Source organism: Larus michahellis, chromosome 11 (genome assembly GCF_964199755.1).
Source record: "Larus michahellis chromosome 11, bLarMic1.1, whole genome shotgun sequence".
Taxonomy (NCBI): Eukaryota; Metazoa; Chordata; class Aves; order Charadriiformes; family Laridae; genus Larus; species Larus michahellis.
The window spans coordinates 21503315-21527816 of NC_133906.1; the positions used below are offsets into that span (position 1 = coordinate 21503315).

At 59.1% G+C, this 24502-nt stretch overlaps 2 protein-coding genes across 5 annotated transcripts in view; one reads left to right on the plus strand and one right to left on the minus strand.

Moving 5' to 3' along the window:
- The window catches only part of LOC141749985 (serine protease inhibitor Kazal-type 5-like), a 115355-nt gene extending 91771 nt beyond the window's left edge, over window positions 1-23584 (minus strand). The window contains exon 1 of one of the 3 annotated variants that reach the window (XM_074604355.1): window positions 23315-23584. The gene's annotated coding sequence lies outside the window, so the exon portion shown is untranslated. The remainder of the gene's footprint in view (window positions 1-23314) is intronic. The other 2 variants (XM_074604356.1, XM_074604346.1) reach the window with 2 other exon arrangements.
- On the plus strand, window positions 1471-15386 carry HRH2 (histamine receptor H2). Of its 2 annotated transcripts, XM_074604343.1 has the most exons (5): window positions 1487-1642; window positions 7520-8898; window positions 8970-9040; window positions 12511-12672; window positions 14584-15385. In XM_074604343.1, exons 2-3 carry the CDS (start codon window positions 7935-7937, stop codon window positions 8975-8977), a joined length of 972 nt encoding a protein of 323 aa, XP_074460444.1. In that variant the 5' UTR covers window positions 1487-1642; window positions 7520-7934; the 3' UTR covers window positions 8978-9040; window positions 12511-12672; window positions 14584-15385. The 2 variants fall into 2 exon arrangements, with proteins under 2 accessions (XP_074460443.1, XP_074460444.1); XM_074604342.1 differs by having other exon boundaries at window positions 1471-1642; window positions 7520-9040; window positions 14584-15386.
- Window positions 23585-24502: the final 918 nt, after the last annotated feature.

Genomic DNA, 24502 nt, shown 5'->3' on the forward strand with positions numbered 1-24502 from the left:
GACGCAGACATTCCTGAGAAGATTTGAATCTTGTTTTGCAGAAGGGATCTCTCCGCAGCCACATGCCACACACGCCAGCCACTTGAGAATCTCCCGGCAGCCGGTCCATGGCTCTGCTACCCAGACACATCACAGGGCTGACGATCAGCGGGAAAACTCTCCGGCTCCAGCAGATCGTAAGCTTATTAAAGATAGATCTGTGCTTTGTTCTGCAGAGATAAACACATCAAAGGCACTTTGGTCTGTGTGCCAGCGCTGCCGGTGTCCCCGTTTGGCAGAGATGGAGGCTGGGATGTGCTCTCGGTTCCCAGCGCGGGGCGTTGTGGGGAGCTCAGCCTGGTTTGGGGAGCAGCAGGATCTGTCTCCGTCCAGCTCAGGGAGCCCAGGGCCACATCCAGACTGTAATAAGTCAGTCCTTGGCTGTTTGCTCGGGGGGCTCAGAAGTGGCTGGTGAGGACTGGAGAACCTCACTCGCAGTGCGTCGCTGCCGGCGCTGCTCTCCCCGGGCCATGCGGAGCCAGGGTGGGTGGCCAAGCTTCGCTGGAGCTCTGCTGACAGCCCACGACCTCCGCAGCTCGAGAGGGAGAGCTAAAAGGGGAAACGGGTCCTCGCACAGCTGGCCCGGCAGTTGCTATTTGCACAGCGCTTTGAAACCCACAGATGAAAGATTTGAGAGACACGAAAGGCTGTCGCTGCCTGTTTGTCATTTGGTGTGGTTCCTCCCTGCCATCGCACTCCTGCGCAGGAGACAAGTTTCAGCAGAGGCGAGTGCAGCCCTGCGGGAGCAATGCCCAGCCCGGAGCATCCCTGCCGCTCACCCGGAGCACGTGAATCCTCTCCCGGCCGTGCCGCGGAACACCCACCACATCAGCCTGGGCTCCTCCTTGAGTTGCTCAAGGAGCAAACTTGCACCCCAGCGTTGGCTGGGCTCCAGTTTCCTCTTCCCGCTTTGCAGCTATCCCCCCCCCACCCTTCCTTATCTCTTACTAATGCAACCCGAGAGCCTGGATCCTTCCTGTGCATCTCAGACAGCCCGGCTCTGGGCTCAGCTGCGTTTGCTCTCGGGGGGCTCCCACCGATTGCAAAGCCAGGTTTGTGCTGGGAGCGAGTGACGGCATCAGGCATCCCAGCAGTGGCAAGTGCTTGCCGGCAGCAGAGAGCCACTCGGGAGGGAGGCTTTGTGCAGGGCAAGCAAGGGCCCTGGAACCTTAACATTAGTGAGGAAGGTGATGGTAGCACACAAGAAAGCAGCGGCAGGAGGCATCAGGCATCCCACACCCCTCTCCGCGCCAGGCACGGTTCGGTGGAGCCCGGCACGCCACGTGCCCAGCGTACGGCTCACTTTCGGCATTTCAAATTTGCTGGATGATAACCTCAGTGTCTGAGTTCACAGCTCCGATCCCACCCACTTGTGGTCTGACTCATGTTGCAGTCACCACCGCGCTGCCTGGATATTGGTACGCGAGGAGGGAGGGAGGGAGGAGAGGAGAGGAGAGGAGGAGAGAGGAGGCAGCCGCCGCTCGCAGCACACGCTGCTGCCTTCGCGCACCACGCCGCGCACGCCGGGGGAAAGTTGGAGGCAGCGCAGCCACCGAGGGCTCCCACCTGCTCGGGGGCTGTGGGAAAGCAGCACTTTTCCCAGGTAAAGCTTTTGCCTTACTTTCCGCTTGGTTGTTACGCTGGGAAACCACTTTCTAGGTGAAATCTTAGAGGGGCTGGCGGGTCCTCGCTGAAGTTGGGGAGTGCTAAGCGCCCTGCGGTCGGCCACCCAAGGTCAGAGCAAGAGGGTGTCGCTCATCGGACCCTTGTGCCATCATCGTCCTGCTGTGCCTGGAGCAAAGGCCAGGCTGGGGACTTTTGCTGGCTGTTGCTGGTGGGGACCAGCGGAGCCGAGAACATCGGGGTCAGAGGGAGGACATGGGTGGAGCGGGCACAGCAGCAGAGTCCTGCCCTGCCTGAGCATCTGCGGGTATGAAGCGTCTCTGCTCAAGCAGCCTCCCCGCAGGGTTTGCCGCTGAGACGACTTCTTGCACCGAGCTGCCCGAGCCCTTTCTCCGAGCGCCCCAGCCCCTCCACCCAGCCCTCCGCGCGCTGGCAGGCAGTCGGTGGGCATCAGCTGGAGCAGGAGCTGCCCCATCTGGGGGCATGGTGTGCTCTGTGGGGCAGGGTACCCCCAGGGCTGGGTACCACTGGCACCGGGGGGTGGGTAGTCCCCAGGGGCGTACAGCACCTGCTGTCCCCCAGCTGGAATAGGCTTCAGCAGGAGGCTGAACCCTGGGACGTCTCCTGGGAATTTGCGCAGCTCCAAGCACGCCCGTGAGCCCAGCACCTCTGTTTCAGTTTCGCCTTTCCCAGGCACCCTCTGCAGAGCAAACTTTCAAAACTCTGCTGGTTTCTGCATCTCTTTTCAGATTTTCTGCTTGCAGTGGTCCCAAACTCCCTTTTACCCACAGACCCCTTTTCCTCCTGGGGAGTAGGATATGGGGGGCACTGGTGGCCGTGATGGGAATTGTGTCCTGCCTCCCCCAGCCCCTCTGCTCACGCCTGAGGCAGTAATTGCTGCTGTGCATCGGTCAGGGTTCAGGCTGGGACAGGGCAGAGAGAGCACCAGGCTCCGGAGGAGACCAAGGAGTGGGGACAAAAGTGCCTGGGGATGCAGCTAGGCAGGACCCTGGTGTTCCCCCACAGCCCCAGAGGCACAGAGAGGTTGCAAAGGGGCTCTGCAAAAACGAGATTTCAACTGTCTGTATGTAAGATCATGGGGTGAGACGTGTTTACCCACCCCAACGAGGGCACGGGGCACCTTGGGTGGGTGAGCAGCACACTGACAGTCCTGCCCGGGGAGCGAGGGGAGACAAGGGGTTGGAAGGAAGAGATGGAAGCAAGGGAGCAAGAGCGATAGGGGTCAGGAGCGCAGGGGCAGAGGCGTGCTGGGGGATGCTGTGGGGTGCTGCACCGCATGGGAGGTGTGGGGAGGGGCACAGCCCTTCCAGAAAGGCTGCTCATAAACTAGAAACAACCCCACAACCTCACCAAAGCCCTCCACAGATAGCAGGGCAAGATAGTTTCTGCACCACTCTCACATTTGATCCTCTCACATCGCCTTCAAACCCCAACTCTGGCAAATTAGGTCTTGTCCCGTTGGGAGGCAGGCTCCGGCAGCGGATCGAAACAGCCCTTTGCCGGGGCCCCCGCAGCTCCCAGCCCTGCCCGCTCCCCACCATCACACCTCCAACATCCCCTTTCAGACCAGCAGAAATCCCCACCCTCCCGCAGCCTCGGCTGAAGTGCCTCTCTCAGCCTGACCAGATGTTTCATCTCTGAAAGTGCTTGAACGTAATTTTAGAAAAGCTCATGACGCTCTGCTGAAAGCTCTGCAGGGCCAAGGAATTTTCTTTGCTCCTAAGTGGCTTCTGACGGCACTTTGCTCAGAAAGAAGCTGACGCGGGAGGCAGAGTGACATTTCAGGTCTGCCTGAGAGCGGAGCCATCCTGTCCCCAGGACAGAGCTAAAATGCTCCATGTGGAGCTTCTCCTGAGCCCCCAACCGCCGCTGTCGGTGCCCTGTCAGGGGGTGGGAAACGCTTCCCAAAGACAGGCTGCTGCGTTCGGGCGCTCGCAGAGTGCTCCTTTCTGCCCATGGATCCACTCGTAGTGCCGAAGTACCTAGGCTTTTAACAGATTTTAAACAAACCTATTGTGTCAGAAGTAGCACATGAATGGAGAGCAGCAAATGCGCTACCTACGCTGCCGGAGCGGGCGCTGCATCCCATTAGTCTTGCTGCAAAAGCACACAAAGTGCTGGAATAAACAACGCTGGAGGAAAGGATGCTGAAAGATAGGGAAGACGAATAAAAGGGTAAAACGCGACAGAGATTTCCCATCGATAAATCACAGCTCCCTCCCCAGAGGAGGTAATTGCCATTTTAAATGGGAACACAGTGGATCAAATGAAACACGGGCTGCAACAGAGCAGAAAATATCTATTCAGGCAGGAGAAGGCAGGAATTACTATGAAAATTGTAAGGAGGCTAATGGGGAGACAATAGTACATTACAATGGAAGGATCATTAATGCTCCGGAGAAGGCTATTAATAGAGTTCCTTTAAAGATCAGCCTAGAGATAAATTTTATTTAATGCCTTTCATTCGCGATCTTGGCTCAGAAAATGGGAGTTTCTCTAGGAAAACGTACTGGTGAGAAACCCGGGAAAAGTTTTAAACTGGCCAAGGGGCTAAGTACTACAGGAGAACCAGAGGATCCAAAAATCGACAGAAACACAACGGGCTGGCACAAGTTCACGTGCTTAGGGACTAACAGCAAAAATTGCTGCTCGAGGCAGCTGAAAACACCATAGGAAAAATATCTGGCTTTAAGGGAACCCCGGGATGACCGCAACAAAACAAATGCAACCTGACAAGCCTTCACAGCAGAGACAGCATCCATCAGAGCACCGGCACCGCTGGAAAAGGCACTAGAAGAACGACCCAGAAGCGATGCCCTGCTCTGGTCCCTCACTGTCAGGAGGGCGGTTTTGAGCCAGGAACAGGTCCAGGCTGTGACAATGAGGGTAATCAGGGAAACGTTAGAGCTGCCTGGTGAGACAGGGCTGGAAGGGGGTCATTTGTTCAGGCTATTGCTAGAAAGGCTGCCATGGGAAGCAGCTGCTCCGCTCGTACGTGAAGGAGGAAATGAACTTGCTCTGCCAAAACGCAACAGAGGGCACAGGACCTGGTATTAAAGGTGGCTGTGAGTGACCTGGGCAGAAAACCAGAGGCAGGCGTGGCGTCCCAGAGGGCCAGTGCTCCAGCAGAGAGCCCCAAGCTATGTGCCTTGCCCTGGGGACTCTGTTTTGACAGCAGTGGGCTGACACCGCTGCCCCCCCTCCCCCGTCTACACCAGCCTGCTTTTCCTGCAGAGCCGTGTCCAGAGGCTGGAGCCACCCAGGGGAATGTTTCCATGAGATAATTTGGCTGAGGGATACGGGAAAGTCTCTCACACGCCCACCACAGTTACCACAGTTAGGGTTGTGACATCCCGCATCCAAGCTGGCCGGTGGCACATCCTGCCCCGTTCCGTGGAAGAACAAAGTCCCAAGGGCTTGCAGGCAGCCGAGCCCTGCAGCCCACACGTGCAGGGAAGGTGCCCGTACCCGAGCTTTGAGAGCCGCTGAGATCCCAGCTCTTCCCGGGCTCCTCTGCAGGGGTGGGGACACCTCTGTCCCCTTCATTTGGGGACCCCTGCTCAGTGGCTCTGTATCTCACTTGGAAATACTTTCTACTCCCAGCCCGAGGAGAAAAAAGAAAAAGAAAGCACCCATTTCTTGTCCTGAGCTAATTAGAACGACCAATAACAAACAAAGCTACTCCTAGCCAGGTCTGCAGTGCAGGGCTGCACCGGGGGCTGCCCCATGGCACTGCCTGCACCGTGGCCAGTGCCCGAGCGTGCCAATGTGCCCGGAGCTGGGACCCCCCAGCAGAGCCCAACCTGGCCCCCGGCAGAGCCCACGTGAGCCGCGAGAGCTGGTGGCAGAGGCAGGTTGTTGATGTGTGGTGAAGCAGCCACGTAGGAGGCTGCGATCCACCCACGGCGTTTTCTAAGTGTGCTACTCCCCCTATAATTTATCCTGCCATTTCCACATGTTGGGAGCAATGAAAAAACATCCCTTTCACTTGGAAATACCCTTCTCTGAGAACAACCTGTTCTCGTCATTGCCATCAGCGGGCAGGCAGCGCTCAGCTTGTTCCACGCTCCTTTTGTGCGCGAACAAAGAGCTTTCCATGGCAAGAGCCTGCGCTGCAGCAGGAGGTGAGGAACCGCTCCGCACGCTGCCGCCACGGCTGAAAGCATCGCATCCCTCTCCCGATAGCCTTAATCCCAGCACCCACATCCAGAGGACACCCTGTCCGGCAACGAGCTCGCTCTGCTCAGCAGAAGGCATCCCACAGGCCAGTTCATCACTTCTCATTACTTTCAATTCCTTCAGAAGCAGCAGGGATGCAGGTATCATCTCTAATCTCACCGGTCCACTCCCCATCTCTCCACCGTACGGCTCCTGGCAATCAGTGGTTATTTACTCATGCAGTCTCCCCAGTATACTCCCTCCCGTGGCCCCCATGCCTTTAACCTTGAATCAAAGACGTAAGTCATCAGCAGAGTATTTCAGCCAGCTCCACATCGTTATCTCGTTCTTGCAGGGTGAGTTTAACTTTAAAATCTCACCTCTGTCAAGGCTGGACCTTTTCCTTTCCTGGAGCTTCTTGTGTTTGCTCCATCTCGGCAGCCTGTTGCACCCTGCGGAGGATCAGCCTTCCCTTCCTGCACAAGCCTGTGCAGCACCAGGGAGGGCTTCACTGCGGCTCCACGGGCTGCGGAGAGCCTGGGGAGCAGGGTCCCGCACCACCCCTGGGGCACGGGCACAGCTCCCCCCCCACCACCACACCGGGGAGGACGAGGAGACCCATCACCTCACCTGGGAAGCGCATGGGGGGAGACCACAGCCGGGGCGCAGGCAGCTCCATGGGGGTCCCAGCACAAGCAATCGGGCCCCTCAGCCTGCGCCCAGCCCCCTCTCTCTCATCCCTGCAGTACCTCAGTTTCCCTTTAGATGCCTTCCTGACCACAGGTGTTGCTTGTAATCACACGGGAACCAAGGCCCCTTTAAATCTAGCAGTGGCATGGTCCATAATCAGCAGCTAAAAGCTCTTTTGGAGGTTAGAGGGGTTTGCTGTGTTGTTTCTGCCCTTGCAAAATATAGGGGTTTTTTTTATTTACATACTGACAGAAAACAGTCATAAAAAGTAAGTCTACAAGGGACGTTTCTCCACTCTGTGTCCCTGTCCCACAGCAGGAGCGGCTCCTTCCAAACTCTCCCTGAAAAACAAACCTCCGTGTTACCATTCAGCTGCTGGGAACGGGACCGACGAAGCTGTCAGAGCCCTTTCCAGCCACCTCCTCCCCCCGACACTGCACCGCTGACAAATGGGCTCTTCTTTCCTCCCAGGGCCCTGAGCAGAGCTGGGATTTCCCCTCCGGGCTGCAGGAGCCAGCGTGGTCGCTGACAGCCGGGACCGACACAAGGCACGGGCTGCTGCAAAGTGCAGTTACAAAGACAAAGCTTAATAAGCAAGCGCTTCGGCTCATAGCCACTGCCGAGCTTCAGAAATCGTGGAGTGGTGACTAATTTTACCAGACTGCATAAGAAAAGTGAAGTGCTTTCTCAGGAAAACGCTTTTCTCCTACCCTCCCAAGTCCTCCTTTTGTCATAAGCCTGTAGGAACTTGGCACACCTAAAATCCCTGCCCTTCTCTCCGCATCCCCACATTGCGTGGACACACCTGGGGCTGGGTGAGGCCAGCTGGCAGGGACATGCGTGTCTGGCTGCCAAGAGACCTTCCAATTCAGATTTAAGTGGGCTGGAGCATCCAGGAAGGTGTGGACGCCCCATTTCTGGAGGCGTCTGAGGGGCAGCTGAAAGGGCTTTTGCCCATTGCAGCTCTGAGTTGGTGCTTTCTTTGCAGGTTGTCCTCAGGAGGCGGCAAAGCTATTTCCCTGCTGGAGCACTGCTGAGCATTGTCACCAACAAACCGTGCAGAGCGTGTGAGACCCCACGGTCACGCAGAGGAAAGGAGAAGACAGGAGAAGAAAAGGAAGCAGTTGAGACCCACCAGCAGCTGCCGCAGGGGATCAGCTCCAGTACGGAGGTCCCAGCTGGTACCAACGGGCACAAGTGAGTTGCAGGACCACATCTTTCCCTAGACTATGTCATTCCCAGCACACAAGGCTGAACACATGAAGTGACTCTGCAGTGTTTTCCAAGGTCACTGCAGGTCCAAGGTCGCTTTGGAAGGGGCTCTAGGGCTGCCTGGTAGAGACTCACTCCAAGTAGCTTTGCAGCCGGTGAGAGCAGGACTGCTCCATCCATATGAGTACATCATGGACCTGTGTTACAACCATACAAGCTCCCAAAAAACGATGGACTTTCCCCTGAAGCTGCTGGTCGGGTTCTGCCTTGCCATCCTCATTGTGATCACTCTCTGCGGTAACATCATTGTCTGCCTGGCCGTCACCCTTGACCGCCGGCTCCGTAGCCTGACAAACTGCATCATTGTCTCCTTGGCCATCACCGACCTGCTGCTGGGCCTCCTGGTGCTACCATTCTCCGCCCTCTATGAACTCACCAGAGAGTGGCCATTCGGCAGCACTTTGTGCAACATCTACACCAGCCTGGACGTCATGCTGTGCACGGCTTCCATCCTCAACCTCTTCATGATCAGCCTGGACCGCTACTTTGCTGTCACCACCCCACTTCGCTACAGCCAGGTGGTCACTCGCTCTCGGGTGACTGTGGGTTTGGTTGTTATTTGGACTGTTTCACTGATGGTCTCCTTCCTACCCATCCACCTGGGCTGGAACACCAACGGGACAGCAGTCCAAAACACAGTCCCCAGCTGCAACAAGGAGTGTACGCTGGAGGTGAACCCTGTCTACGGGCTGGTGGACGCCTTGCTCACCTTCTACATCCCTTTGGTCATCATGTGCATCACCTACTACCAGATACTGAAGATAGCGAGGGAGCAAGCCAAGAGGATAAACCATGCCTGGTGCTGCAGCAGCAACACCCCCATGCCGCCCATGGTGAAAGAGCACAAAGCCACCGTGACGCTGGCGGTGGTGTTGGGAGCGTTCGTTGTGTGCTGGTTCCCCTATTTCACAGTCTTCACATACCGGGGGATGCGGGGGGACAACACGGTGAAAGGCACACCCGTCATGTCCATCGTCCTCTGGCTGGGCTACGCTAACTCAGCCCTGAACCCCATCCTCTACGGGACGCTCAACAGGGATTTCCGAGTGGCGTACCAGCACTTGCTGCACTGCTGGAGGACTGGGGACCACAGGAGCTCCTGCCTGCCTCCCCTCCAGAAGGCCCAGCCCAGGGGCAGGAACTGCAAGCAGGGCCAGGGCAGGCAGGAGGCTAAACCCCTGAAACTGGAGATGAGGAACGGGAAAGGGATCTTGCTGACCGATGGAGCCCTCAAGAGGTAAGATCCTTCTTACATGCGGGGCTTGGATGGTAGGTTCATTCCCGGAGAGGAAGGCAGAGGTGGGGACCCCACGTTCTCCATCAGCAACAAGCCGATGCCCCAGCAGGACATCTTTGCCCAGGCAACTCTTGCTCTTTGCAGCCACTCAGAAATTCATCCCCAGCAGCAGGAACCCAGCTGGCATCCCTCCATGCTGGTAGCACAGGTCCAGCTACTCCAACCTCACATGCGGCTGGCCACCCCTGCAATCACCACCCGTTCACAGGGAGCACAAAGCATGCGTCCCTTGGTAACGGGGACAGTTTTGCCATCAGAATTTGCTGGTCAGAACCAGGTACAGCTATTAGCTGCGGCTGCTCCCAAAAGCCATCCGTGCCCCGCTCCCCGGTGGCGGGCAGCCAGCAGAGCCTGGGCACACAGCAGAGCCAGGAGGGGCTCGGGAGAGGTGACCACCCGTCACAGGGTGGGCAACGGGGTGTTAGCCCTGGGGCACACAGTCAGGGCACCCGCAGTCAGGCTGCAAGTCGCCGCAGGAGCCAAGATCTGGGTCCCCAGCTCGCTGCAGAGCGGCTCAGCAGTTTCCCTTCCCGGCCGAGCCGTGCACCCTCAGCCTTTCGGCTGTCGCTTTGCATTAGCAGCGAATTCAGCCAACAGCAAGTTGCATTCCCATCTCTGGAAAGGAGCAAGAATAGCCAAAATTAGGTTGGCAAATGTTTTTTTAGAAGTACGAATACCCATGCAAAGTTAGAGGCAAAATTTCCTTTAGCATCACCCCGAGCAAGCCACGGGGGTCAGGCCCCTCGGAGGGGTGCAAGGCGGGCCAGCTCTGTTCCGGGCTGTGGCACCAGTCCCCTCCCAGGGCATCCGTGTCCCCACAGGGCTGAGCCACCCACACCCCGCCTTGCCCAGGGGCATTCACCCACCTGAGCATAAGGAGGACGGAGCAGCACGCTGTCTGCCGCAGTGCGAACTGCTGCTCCCGAGACTTATCTAAGCGGTGCCTGATAAGCAGCCCAGAAACTTTCCATCCGTAGATAAGGAGACCTTTGGCTCCCTGTTCCCAGCGTGCCAGCAAAGGAGCCATGCTCGCCTGCGGCACGGGCCCTTGGTCCTGTCCCAGAAAAACCCTCTCAAGCCACCGAAAGGAGAACACGAGGAGGTGAACCAAAGGACGGAGCCATGCGAAAGGCTTCCCTGGGGCTCAGATGTGACGTTACCCAAGGCAGAGGGGCACGTTGGGGCAGGAGAGTCTGCGCTGGGAGACAGCGGGGATGGATGAGTGCAGATACAAGACCGCAGCTCCCGGGGCTGCCTTTTCAGCTTCCAAGGAACTAATAAAGAGTGCAAAGGTATAGCATTTGGTAAACATAGTTGCAGGTGTATATAAAAACATACGGAGAGCGCGGGCCTGGCGTGATAGACATGCTTCTGCAAACACGCAGAGACAAAGACAGCTGTGCTGTTTACTCGCACAGAAGTGCGGCTCCTGGGCAAACGGGGAGCTCGGGCACCGGGGCTCTGCAGCCGGACAGGGAGCACTGGCCAAGGGGAACGGGCGGGGATACTTCCCTACACAGCCAAGGGAACAGAGACTTCCCACATCAATGACTTCCCAAAGCCCTGCCTTGTCGCAAAGGGAGAATAATGATATGGAGTGAAAGAAAAGGGGAAGAAAAATGGGTTTCTGTTCCCCAGGCAGAGGTCAGGGTCACTGACGTCCCGGCTTTCCCAGGTAGACAAGGTCATTCCCCAGAGGGCCTGAACCCACTACAGGAGTTGCATCCGAAGCCCACGCTGGGCTCAGGGGCAGCCAGGGGACGTCCGTCCCCCCCCAAACTCTCAGCACGTGGGTGCCCGGTGACAGCAGGGCTTGGCCAAAGCCCCAGCGCAGGGACCCAGCGTGTGGCTCCAGACTGTCCTCACCCCGGCAGGGTGAAGGTTCCCCCACCGTTAAAATCAACCCCAGTGAGTCTCCCGGCTGGATTCGCTCCCGAGGGTGCAGGGAAGAGGGCGAGCGGCAGCTGGTGCCATAACAGTGCAGACATCCGAGAGCTGGGAACGGGGGGGAAGCGTCAGAGGAATACTCAAGCACAGGGATTTTTCTTGGCCTTTTTAAATCCAGATACCTCCTTCCTGCCCTACACAGCACCGCTGCTGTGGTTTCTGCTCAGAATCAGATAAGAGTTGCTCAAGCACCAAATGATCATTTATCGGGTTTACTTTCTCTACTTCGCTTCTTAGCTTGCTCACTTACACAGAAACGATGCATCAAGGACCGCACGGGGCCCCTTCCAACCCTTTTTTCCATGGTCAGCTATATAAACGTCTGCTGTTGGCAGACGATCCGGACCAACTAATACCACACGAGACAGGCGGGCACAGGATTTACCTGTACACCAAAAGCCTGGCAGCCAACTTCACCCCAAGCACGAGCCGAGCTGGTTCCTCTCCCCCTTCCCACCTGCGTAATCTTGCCAGCCATCTGCCCTGGCTGCGTTAACAGAAAAAGACCAACACAAATCGCTCTACAAACCCCCAAATTAGAAGGACCAGAGCTCAGAAGAGCTCAGCTTGGAGCAGCTCCACAGGGTGATTTCAAGGGAAAGCGCAACCAACAGTATTTTGAACCGTTGCCCTTAATAACAATGTTCTTTCCTGTTACGAGGCATAGAGAAGAGACCAGCAAACAACAGTGGGAATACTGGAGAACAGCAGCCAGTCTCAGGGGTGTCAGGAGCAGGAACAGGGAGTCAGAGTCGTCGCTGCTTTGGAAATGAAAAGGCCACGGGAGCACCAGAGCCATTAAAGGGCTGGAGGCATTCCCGTGGGTGAGGACCAGGGGGGTGGAGGGTGCAGGGCCAAGCAGGGATGCAAGGGAAGGCAAGGATGCTTCCGTCTCCCTGCCAGGCACCAAAGAGGAAAGGCAATTCGCTTCACACAAAGCCAGTAAAGGAAAGCACTAGTTGGACACACAACACCTGATGGACCTGAGGAACCTGCTTCACTGCGGTGGGACAGGACGCTGAAGAGGAGCGTGCCGAGCACCGGGCATGGCTGCAGGTTGTGAGACGAGTCCCTGAGGTCCAGAGAGATTAAAGGCCCAAGAGAAGGAGCATTCAGTACCAACAGGGACATTTCAGGCAGCAAACGCCAGAGCTGAGCAAGCAGCTCTGGATGACCCTCTTGCACACATCGGCTCTGCTCAGGGCAGCTTGGAGCAGGACCGTGGCCACGACACATGGGCAGAAAGAAGCCAGTTCCCGTAGGAAGGGATCACTGTCCCAGTCACAGCACGCCTGTCCTAGCCTGCCTGCCCTGGCTACCGGCCTCGAGGGGCAGACGCCAAGCAGGCAGTGCCTGGTGCTCCACAGAGCAAAGCTGAGCTCAACCACGCTGGCACTTACCAATTCATCTCTTCTTTTCCTCTCTTTTCTTTCTGTCTTCATGTGCAATTTAACCCTTTCCAGCGCCGGAGCTTTCCCGTGAGTCTCAGCCAGCCTGCTGCCCTGGGACCCACCTCTCCCAGCCTTCAGCTCCTGGCTGCCCTCTTCCAAAATCCTGTGAGGTTGAAAGGACGACACTCAGTTTTCCTCAGGGAGAAACTCGATGGCAGAGGCGAGGGCTGCAGGGTGAGTACGGGGCCGGGGTCACTGGCTGCAGAGGAGGGGAGGGGGCAGCTCTCCCTGCCGTGGCACCTGCTGCATTTTCCCTGGTCCAGCCATCCCACCCCAATGGTACTTGGGAGGGAGATATCATCAAAGGTGCATCCTCACTCCTCCCTCCAGCACCATTTGCCCTCCAAACCCAGCCCCAAGGCCAGGGGAGGTGCAAAGAGCTGTGCCCCCCCCGGCTGCCCTGGAGGTGTGGGCTTACACAGCTGCCCTGCCATGCCCTGGAAGATGCTTGCATCCCGCCTGTCCCTCCACACGCTGCAGAGGCAGCTGCGTTTAGACCATGGATTTCCAGCACGCTTCATTTTCATGCAAGCCTGCATCAGCTCCACATAAATTGCCAGCAGCTTTTGCAGGGACGCTGGCAGGGCTCCCGGGGTGAGGGGCTGATGCTGCACCAGGCATTGCCGCCCTCTCCCAGTGGTGCTGGGCTGGAGGAGGTGGCTGCCATGCATGGGGATGCCTCTCAGCTACAGAGAGCCACTTTGTGCAGCACTTCTCGGGAAGAGTCAGGCAAGGTCACCCTGACCTCCACACACTCCCCCTCCAACACTGCGTGCTGATAACCTGGGGTCTCCCATATTGACTGTGCCCTGCGGGAGAAAATACAGTCACCCACGTGCTGGACGCAAGGCACGCTTGTCCCTGCTGCCCACTGAGCGCGGCTAACCTTAGCCAAGGTCATGGCGATGGCGAGAGCCGGTGCTGCCTGCCCGCACGTGGAGCTGGGGCTGCCGCAGGCGAGCACGGGGCCCCCTGTCCTGGGCCACAGCATCACCCCACACCTTTCAGAGGGAATCCCCATGATTCACCCTGAAAATGCCACTGTCCGCCAGCAGAAGGGGAACTAGAGGTTTGGAGAGCAAGGTGGCAGGAGCAGGGCAGGGCAGCACGAGGTCCCCCATGACCCCCGCAGGGCAAGTCCCTTGATGCAACACACCAAGGCACAAGCGTGGCTCGGCCGGGAGGTCACAGCGCAGAGGCTGCTCCCCGAAACGGCATCGCCAGGGCCCCAGCGCTGCCTCATGGGAGGGAGCAGCGCAAAACCCCGAGCCTGGAGGGCACAACAGCTCACGGTGAACCTCCCTGGGGGCAGACCCCCCACCCCCCCCAGCAGTGCAGAGCCATCTCTGCTCCTGTCATTGCCCAGCAGCAGGGGCCGAGGGGATGCCAGTTCCAACTCTTCTGCTTCATGCTCTCCCCCTCTCTGTGCTGCACATATCTTCCGAAACGCATTTAGTTTCCATGAGTCAAAGGCAAAATACCAGCCACCCCCCAAGAGACTGCTAATCTAATCAGCAGAATGAAGCAAAGTCGGTCAGGGGGAGAGGTTTGCAGGAGATCTGAGGTCCTGGTGTGGCCACAGATTTCCTCTCTGCGCCGTGGGGGTGGGGACAGGAAGCATCACTTCGTGCGGGGCACCCACCTGAGAAAAAATCCCCAACCCACTTGCAGCAGCGGGGAGAGGGGCCATGGGAGAAGGAGCACCCAGGACCAGAGCACCGCTGATCCCAGGACACCTACTTTTATTGAGTCATTTGCAGAGGTGACAACCCTGCCGCTGCTGACTGGCCCAAGCGGATGGAAAGAGCAGGCAGAGAAAGCCACAAAGCAAAGCAATGTTAGTCAGAGGGATGTGGGATGATGGGTCCTGGGGTGACGCGAGCCTGCTCGGCTCTGCCCAAATGTCAGCACTCAACATACAGCTGCGGTCTGCTGAGAGCATCCTCACGGCACCACACCACATCCCCTCCCAGGCACAGTGGGCCCTTAATACAGCATCCCTTACGCTGGGGAGCGTGAAAGTGGGGGGAAGGGACCCACCTGCACCCTGCAAAGCCGTTGAACCCCCTCTCTGTTCCCCTGCAGGATACCTGCTCCGGTACGCTGCGTTTGCTGCAACCCCAGACACTGCTGGAGAGACCTTTGCCTGCCCAGGTTTCTTCCCAGGAGGGTGGTGTGTTTGAAGACCCCTCGGAGGAGCTGCAGAAGAGCCTCTCCCCTGCCCCATCGGGGCCGTGACACCTCCAGCGTCGAGCCCCATGCCGGCAGGCAGCGATGTCCGAGGAGCTGGGTCAGAAGCCAGTGTGTGCCCCCGGCAGAGCTGGGATGGGGGTGCCCTCCCCAAGCCCAGGGCAGTGGGTCAGGCTGAAAAGGCACAGGGCAGGGGCAAAGGGGACTGTAGTCAAGGTCTTGGTGCGAGACAGACCAGCCTACGATGGAGAAGGGGAGCACAAGCTTTACCCTCCCTGGTGCCCTGTCCAAGGGTTGTAATCCACCCCTCGGAGGGGCAAGGGTCCTGGCAGAGGGGTGGACAGTGTCACAGGAGGGCTAGGCACGGTGGATGTCGGCAGCCGCGAGTGCCGGGTTGTCCGTGCACAGGGCGTCCAGTCCTGCAGCATCCATGCCAGGGCAAGCCTGCCTCCCATGTTGGAGATGTTTTGGCATCAGCAGGGCTGACCCTGCTTCACATCCCCTGTCCCAGCCCCACTGCAAGAAGGAGAGAGGCCCTGGAGCCTGCTGGGCCATGGGGAGACACTAAGCCGCAGGGGGTTGTCCCCAGGCTTTGCCCTCCCCGGCAGCTCAACACTAAGACAGGATGTTTCTGCACCGATTACGGGCAGAAGTCATGAATGGTATAAAAATCTATTTAACACAGAGATGATTGATTTATTTGGGCGTGCTCTGTCTTGAGAAGACCCTCCCTGTCCCCCTATACCCTGCTGTCCCATCCCCATGCCTCTGCTGGGACAGAGCCTGGACACACGCAGCACAATCCCCCAGGACATGGGTTGCAGCCACCCTGGGCAGAGCTGGCACCCCCACAGAGAGCACCTTGCCCTGTGGGACCAGCTAAACGATCCCCTACAGGCCCCTGAGCCGGTGGGAAGACGGGGGCAGCAGGCAGTGAGGACCAGGTAGGACAGGAAGGAACAAGGATCCCTCGCTGTGCTGCGGGGCAAGAGTTTTCCTCCCGGAATAAGCCTGACTTGCATCACCCCCGGGCACAGCATGCTCGTTCTGCACCCCACAGCACCCCCAGGGCACAGCGGGGGACAGGCAGACCCCTGTTCGCAGCATCCCGGGGGGAGGGAGGGTACGGAGCCCCCAGGACGGCTGGTTTCGTGTGTGCCGAGGCTCGGCCCTGGGTCTCGGGTACCCTTCCAGCCGCTCCGGGACGCTCCCGCCCCGAGCTCCGGGGGTCTCCCCGACGGCTGGGGGTGGCCGGAAGGGTCTCCCTGCACGGGGCCGTGCCGGGGTCCCCGACACCCACTCGGCGAGTGTCAGGACCCGGGGGAGCCGGGGACGGGGGGGACCCCGCCGCCCCCCGAGGAGCGGGGCCGGGCGCGGCGGCGGCGCGGGCTCGGAGCTCCCCCTGCTTGTTACCGGGGACAGACCCGCCCGCCCCCCGGGCTCCCGGCCACCCCCCGGGGCTTCACCCACCAACACACCCGGCTGGGGACCCCCGAAACACCCAACGGCTCCGGCAGGGCTCACCCCGAGCCGGCGCACCCCCAGAGCTCGGGTCCCCACTCCCCCGGTCACCCCCGGAGCGACCGCAGCCCTACCGCTTGTGCCGCTGTGGATATGGCCCTTCTGCTAGTAATTAGCGATGGCAAAGAGCAAATGGCTTCCAGAGGGGAGGCTGGGGGGTGGGTTGCATCCCCAGTGCCCCACAGCACCCAGCCCGGGCAGCACTGAGCCCCACCAAAGCGTCGGTGGGCAGGGAGAGACCTGCAGCCAGGTGATGCCCTGGCAGGCAAAGTCCTACCTCACATGGCCCGGGGAGAGGGAGCTACGAGCCCCCCTGGGGTGAGCACCCCACAGCAGAAAGAGAAATTCAATTATTTCTTATTAATGAATTCTTTAAGGTCCCTTCTAACCCGAACCATTCTATGAGATTACCTCACCAGCAGCTTCCTTTGCAAAGAGGCAGGAGCGGAGTCCCCGCAGCCGAGCACGCGGGGGACTCGTCTTCTCCAAACCAACCCGACAGCAGCAGGCCGTGAATCGCCTGTAGCATCCACGCTCCAATCCAGCTCAGAGAGGAAAATCTGGCAAACTCACACCCAAACCCCCACCACCTATGATAACAATTAGAGACTTATCTAATTGCAAAAATAATTGCAATTGAAGTGTTTAATTACCATACTAAGCAGGAAGAGCCGCTTCCGACTGTTCCAGTAGCGCTCCCGATCCATCAAACAAGGTTTGGGGCTTGTTTGGGTGCTGGGTTGTTTTTTTTTTATTATTAGATTGCAGCCCCGGGGGATGAAGAGATTTGCTAATTAGGGTCTTGGAGAACAGCTACCAATTCACAAACACTTGCTTTTAATTTCAGTACTAACAAGGCTGGAAGGGGGAGAAATCCAAAACGCAGAACATCTGTGGCAGTTGCTGTCTGCAGCTCTGCTGCCCCCAGCCCCCCAGCGGCCTGGCAGAGGCCTGACACCACTCAGTGCATGGACCGGTCCGGAGGCCGTCAGGATGGGTTAGCACAGTACAAACACAGGCAGGGTGAAGCTGCCGCTCTGGGTCACTGCTGTCACCGCAGCCATCGTACAGACTAATCTCAGCATCGATCATTTATCTGATCCCCCTGGGGACCATCATCCATCACGGTGGTTTTCTCGGTGACGGGATAATCCCAGTCCTGGGGCAGCGGTGCCAGCCCCAGGGGTGCAACGGCAGGAATTTCTCCAGGTGACGTTTGGTTTTGTTCTCCCCCTAAACCGACAACAAAAGAGAATTTAATTCTCTCTCCAAGCAGCAATTCTAGGAGGGAAGAGAAACTGCTTAGGAAGCTCCTAACCAACATCTGCTTTCTCAGATAGGAAATATCCCCCCGCTAGCAGTGGGAGCGCGCACAGGGACAGCTGCCAAGTGCACGGGGACGCCCCCATCCCCCTCGCCCTGCGGGGCACACGGGAGCTCGCACTGCCCTGAGATACGGGACCCCATCCTCGCCCTGCTCCCCCAGCCACCCCAGCGACCCGTGGTGCCTGGCTGGGCTTCTCCCACCCAACCACCTTTCCTGTCCTTGCCGCAGCTCTGGGCAGGGTCCAAAAACACACAGAGAGGAGACACGGGGAAGGGGAGACTCACGCGGGAGGCAGGAGAAGCCACAGGGCATCCGGGCGCCCCCTCCCCGAGGAGCACAGCTGAGACGCGGTGGCTGCCATGGGCCGGAGGCGAAGGAGCGTTTTATTTCTTTTAGATAAAAGGGAAACATCAGTAGAATGAGAAAAAAGGGTGTTGGGGTTTTTTTTCAGGCTGTCATGTGATTAAACACAGAGGAGACAGAAAGGTAGCAAACAGCCCCAAGCAGTCAAAAAAATGAGAAACTTTTTGTTAGAAATCTCAAGATTTGATTTTCTGGAACAAAATGCATTTTGGGGTCACTCACCCAACAGTTTTGGCTGGGGATTCGAGCTCCTGGAAAGGTTTTGGGATTTATTGCCTCTCCCCAGATCTAAAAATTACATTTCCATGCCAAACCATCTTGGAACCAAGGAGAAGCTCTCCCTGCCTGAAGGAGATGACCACGGGGACGGCATGAGACGGTGACAAGGTGTCCTCTTGGCCTGACCCTTCTTGCCCAGCGTTTCCCCACCGCCCATGAATGCCAAGGCTGGCAGTGCCAGAGGTGCAGGGGGCCACCACGGTATGGTGGCCATGGCACCAGGAATGTAGTCGTGGCACTGGGATGGTGGCCTTGGGACCAGAGAGAGGACAAAGCCACTAGAGGGCACAAGTATGACAGAAACACGTCCCCAAATCAAGGGACCTCCGGCTCCCCCAGGGCAGCAGTGCCAGAGGTCTCCAAAATCCTCCATACCCCCCATCTCCAAAAAGCCCACCCTTAGCTGTGGTCCTGCTGGCCCCAGGGCTTCGGTGTCCCCCAGGCACTGGGGTGGCACTGCTGCGCCTGGAGCTGCATAGCAGAGACACGTCCGTCTGTCCAGCCACGGACACCCCGTGTCCTGGCCCTGCTGGGAGAGCGTCGTCCCGGACAGCCCAGGACCTGCAGCCCGTGCTGCTCGCAGGCAGTGCCTCCAGCTTGTTGCCCTCGCGCTCGGGAGCTGCGCAGCCCCACAACTCCTACCCAGCACCAGCCTGACCCTGCACACCAGCCCGTGCCTTCTCACACCCGGGAGACAGGCTGAAGGGGACCCCCAGACCCTCTCCCCCACCAGCAACGCACCTTCTCCCAGTGGCATGAGAACCCACCACGCGGGGCTGGCTGCGGAGAGCTGGGTGTCCCCGGCCAGGCGGCGAGACGCGGGTCCTGCCAGGGAGCCATCTGGCCATCGCCAAGGGCTGCGTCCAGCGTCCTTTTGTCCTTTTCTTCTCCTTTCTCCCCTAGCGCGTCCTCCAGGCAGGCGCTCCCCTCCCTGCGCCTGCAGCCGGCACTGCTTTCATTAAGGCTCTACCACCAAACCAAACACCATTTGTCAGGGAGACGGATGCCAGAGGCGGCTCTGCTGGAACAGATGCCCCCCGTGTCCCCCCCAGCAAACACACATTCAACAGCCGCCTTCCCAGCGTGCCACACACCACCCACACACACCCGCACGCGTGTGCACGCTGCCTGCATGGGTTTGCTGTCCTCGATGCAGGGTGGGATGCTGGGTCGCAGGTTCCCATCTCCCGGGCTTGTATTCCTGCTCCCAGCCCAATGGGCACCCTGGGGACTCCCCCTCCGCAGGCGGCTGAGCCTCTCTCGGCAGCGGGGGCTGCCCTGCCACCCCCCTCGGGCAGGGCTGGCAGGGCGCTGCTGCCCCGGCGGTGTTTGCACAGCTGCCGTGGCCACACATTCCCAGCCTGATCTGCTCTCCCTGCTCCCAGCTCCCATTCCAGCGACAGCAGCAGATCCGCTCCCCGCCAGCAGGATCCCAGAGCCGCCGGAGGCAGAGGCTGCAAACGCCCTCCAACCTCAGGCACTCTGGGACCGACGCTGATTAAACGAGGCACCAGCACTGATAATTAATTTCTTGGAGGGCGAATTACTTGGGAAAGCTCCAGAGCGAATGTTGTTCTTTCTTCCACGCGCCCGTCGCGTCTACTTGGGCTTTTAAAAAAACGGACAGCAAAGGGGGAGGAAAGAGCATCCCCTGATGAGCCCCCGCGGCCGTGCCCTGCCTGGGCTCGGGGTCGCTGCCAGGGTCGGGGTCTCTGTTCCCTGGGGCCATGCAGAGGCAGGCAGGGTGGGAGGACACCCTGGCACTGCCCATGTCCCAGCGGTCAGGAGACCCTCAGGGGTGACCATGGGCTTTGACCAAACCCCCTCCAGGGGCTCCTTACGCCCCTGACTCAGCTCATGCCCGGGGGATCCCGGTGCCCCCATGGAACATCCCCAGGAGCTCACAGGGATCTGCCTGCCCTCTCCCTGGGCACTGCCCATCATCCATGGGGTGGGCGACGGATGCGGCTGTGCCCACCCCAGAGCTACAGGGCCTGGAGCTCGTCCCCTCTGCCCCCGCCTCCTGCAGCAGCGTGCGGCGCGTCTCACCGTAGCACGGCTCCCTCCGGGCGCTGGCACGAGGCCGCGCTGGATGCAAATACGGAGCGAGAAGCCCCTGCAGACAGCACTATTACGCAGGGCTCTCCATCCCTTTTGCTTAATGGGAGGCATTTTTCTGTTTCATTTCCCTTACCCTTGGAGCTGAAACCGCCTTTCTGCAGCAAAACGCGCCAAGCCAAAGAAATCCTTCTCCTTTTCCAGCTCACAAACTCCCCTCCCTCCTCCACTGGCAGAAATGCCCACCCCACAGGCCACCCCTTCCCCGGGGCATGTCGTATTGCCGGGGAGACAAATGCTCCCCGTCCCGTGTCCTCTCACTGGCACCACGTCCCCGGGCTGTGCTGACTCCGGGCTGCGTTTGGGTCATTCATCCTCATTCCCCAGGTTGAGACGTGCAGCCGCCCCGTTCTGCGGGAGCGCCGGGCGCTCCATAACCCCCTGAGCGCGGCAGCGGGGCCAAAGCCCCTTTCCCCGGGCAGGAGATGGCTGCCAGCACCCGTGAGCAGGATGATGGGACTGACGTGGGGGACAGCAGTGAGGGCTCAGGGGGACACCCTGGGGACAACAGAGGTACCGAGGGGGCTGCGAGGTTTGTTCTCTCCACGTATAGATCTTGCAGATATTTGCAATACTGCAGAAGGCAAAGCGTGCCCTCGGCTCACCTCCCCCGTCCCTCCCCGAGGGCGCTTCACACGCTTGGCCTGCTTCAAGGTAGAGCTAAGTCCACTGCTCGTTATTGGGTAATTAAGCTCTTAATTAATGGGCCGGTTTCCCTTCAGAGCCCTGCCAGCATCTCCTGGTCCCTCCGGCAGCTGCTCCCCGGCAGGGCGGATGCCGCGGGGCTCAGCGTGGTACTCGGGGAGTCAGGGGCAAACCGGGCCGAGACATGCCCACCATGAGCGATGCTTAAGCCTAAAAACTCCGAGACTAGAAAAGATTCCAGCTTATATAGGGCCACAAAGATGATCCGAGGGCTGGAGCACCTCTCCCATGAGGACAGGCTGAGAGGGTTGGGGTTGTTCAGCCGGGAGAAGAGAAGGCTCCGGGGAGACCTTAGAGCCCCTTCCAGCCCCTAAAGGGGGCTACAGGACGGGTGGGGACGGACTCTGGATCAGGGAGTGTAATGATAGGACGAGGGGTAATGGTTTCAAACTGAAAGAGGGGAGATTTAGATTGGATATTAGGAAGAAATTCCTTGCTGTGGGGGTGGTGAGCCCCTGGCCCAGGTTGCCCAGAGAAGCTGTGGCTGCCCCATCCCTGGAGGGGTTCAAGGCCAGGTTGGACGGGGCTTGGAGCAACCTGGGCTGGTGGGAGGTGTCCCTGCCCAGGGCAGGGGGTTGGAACTAGATGACCTTTGAGGTCCCTTCCAACCCGAACCAATCTATGATTCTATGATAAGCCTTAAAAAAAACCCAAAACAAATATTCAAGATATTCCTGACTAAAAATCTCTCAGCAAACTTTGCTGCCGGCAGGTCCCCTCTGCCCCCTTCTCCCCGCTTTGGGACTGAGCAGGGAGAGGGGGCAGCAGCGCCGTGCCCCAGCCGTGAGCTGCCTGGACCATAGGGGACAACATGGGGGCCCTGCCCCAGGCTCCCCACCAGCCTCCGAAAGGCAGAGAACTGCAGCAAACCAGCCGTGATGAGCCACTGTCCTCGGCGGGATGGCAGGGGCTGCCCTGCAGCGCTCCGGCTTTTGTGCATTCATCACACGTCGGTTCCCCTTAACCATGAAAAGAGGGTTATCCTCCCCCCGGGCCAGAGCCACCATCCTGCTCCCAGTGGGGTTGGGGACACGGGGGGTTGGCACCGAGCGGTCCCCGTCCTGCTGCCGAACCAGGGCAGCCGGGTGGGAGGAGAGAGGCGAGTTCGGCTAATCCAAGTGGAAGCTAATTGTGTTTCATTGAGGTTTTATCTCTGCAACTAACAACGCGCTCCTCCAGGAGATTTAGTGGGAAGTTGTCTGGTCCCTGCCAAGAAGGCTGTTTTTCTAGAGAAAGCACATTATGCATTAAAGTTGAAATTCAAATCCTTTTTCCTCCTCTCCCAGAGTATATTTATGAGGCTCCAGGTATTCCTCGCTGTACCGTGGTTTGCGGGAAGCCCCCAGCCTGCCCTCCGGCACCGCCGCAGGAGCCCGGGACCGCCCCGAAGAGAACCGAACTTTTCCTGCTTTATTATTTTCCCCTTTGCTTAAATTGCTGCTGGGTGAGCTGAGGGGGGGGCCGGGGGGGGGGGAGCGGGGACAGACAGGTCAGCTGCAGGCAGGGAAGAAGCCACTGCTGGCGCCTGGCTCCAGGGCTGCTGAACCCCCCCCCAAGCCCTCCCAGGGCTTTCCCACCCGGGGCTGCTCCATCCCAGCCCTGCTGCAGTTTACGCACCTCCGCCCCCCCGACCCCCCCCCATCCCCTAAACCAGCTGCAGTCTGGTGTCTGCAGTCACATCCTGGTCGGGGTTGGCAGCAAATCCAGTGTTTTTTCCTAACGATGCTCTTGTTCTCCTCCCTTCGAGGGGGTTTAGCGGGTTGCAAGCGTTGCCATGCCAGGAGGTGAATCAGCCCAGCCCGGAGCCTGCACCCCCGGGCAAGGGGGGGCGAAGGGGGGGACACAGGGCAGGTACCTCCAGGAGTGGAGAAGGGGGAGCACAGGACCGCAGGCTTCTCTCGGCCAAACCCTTCGGGGTGTAAAGCCACCCGGTTTGCTGCGGGCAGGCTGGGGGGGAGGCAGGTGGCAGCTCCTTCCCCCCCCCACCCAACCCCCGTCCCTGACAACCCATCTCAATGCGTCAGGACAGGCCCAGCATCTGCAGTCGCTGGAAAATCACGCTCCATTTCCAAAAGGGAAAGCAAAGTGTAAATCTCTCCCTCAGACACGCATTTGTTCCTCTGCAGCGAGAAAAGTGGTGAAAGCTTTAATTTCCGAGCTGGGAGGGAGAGACAATGATACATCAGCAGCACCCCGGGCGCAGAGGAAGAAAACATCAATTCTGGGATTACACCAGCGGCCACCAAGATTTCTCCCTCCCTGGCTGTAACCCAGAAATACCGCAGGTTTCCCTGCCGGCCCCGCAGCTCTTACCTCTCCGCTGTGTTTAGGGGGAATTCGGATGCCTTCATGGTGATGAGGATGGTTACCGCACCAGTGTTTGCCCAGAAGTGCTGGGATGGGGGGGGGAGGCAGTGATTCCTCCCCCCTCCAGCTGGATTTCGCATTCAGAGCTGGCCGGCCGCGGCGCTGGGCTCTCCCCAGAGGTTCCCTTCATAAGAGGGAGCAAATTCCATTTGTCTATTGAGGGGAGATTTGCATTTTAAATATCCCAACTCCAAATGTCACCCAGTTTGATCCCCTAAGCTGAACAAACGCACGGGAGCGGGGAGGGGGCCGGGGGCGGCTTGCCGGCACAGGCCGCCGGGAAGAAAGGAAAAACCCAAGGTTAGGAGCGTGCACGGACGTTTAATCCGGGCTGAGGTTGAGGATGGGAGCAAACGTGGCAGTGACCTTCCCCCTCTCCCAGCCTCTGTCGGGCAGGACACAGGGGAACGGGTATCGGAGGCTTCAGCCATGAAGGATTAGGGATTTCGTGTTTGAGATTTTGTTTACACAATAAGACTTAAGTGATTGCTGCATGGAGTGTAGGTGGATTCTCCCCGGTGCCTGCAGAGGGATTAGTGCCTATAAGGCAGCGAGAATGAGCTAAAAATTGGAGAGATCGAAGTGCGGAAAGAGGAATCCCACGTTCTCGGTGATGGGAGGGGAGGGGAGAAAGAGGCCGGTGGTCAAGCCTGAGACGAATGCGGCTGCCGGCCCCGGAGAGCCCAGGGAAAGGCACGGAGCGTTGCTCACCCTGCAGCTGCAGGGATGCCAGAAGGCGTCTCAGGGAGCAGCCAGACCCCGGGGTGTTTTCCATCTTCTCCCGGGGCTTCAAAACCTCCCTGGCCAGCTCTAGCCCCCAGGAGAGAGATGCCCACAGCCCTTCCCGAGCTCCCCGTGGCCATGGGAGCGTCTCTGGGGAGCACAGCAGGAGAGGGGGGTCCAGCCCGGACCCGCCGCTGCAGCACTGGGGCACAGGGGGAGGCTCAGCGCCGTGCCCTGCGGGGAGGGGGCCCTGGTCCCGCTGCACCTACCGGGTCCCTCGTGACCAAGGTGACACTGCCCCATATCAGACCATGCCACACGAGGAGGGGACGGGCTCGGCTGGGCCCAGGGGGGCTCTGCCGAAACCCCGGCCCTGCAGCACCCAGCCTGCCCTCCCCGCCTGCCTCTGCC

Bases quoted from the DNA above. Each gene is read 5' to 3' on its own strand.
- HRH2 (XM_074604342.1), top strand. From the start codon at position 7,935: ATGGACCTGTGTTACAACCATACAAGCTCCCAAAAAACGATGGACTTT.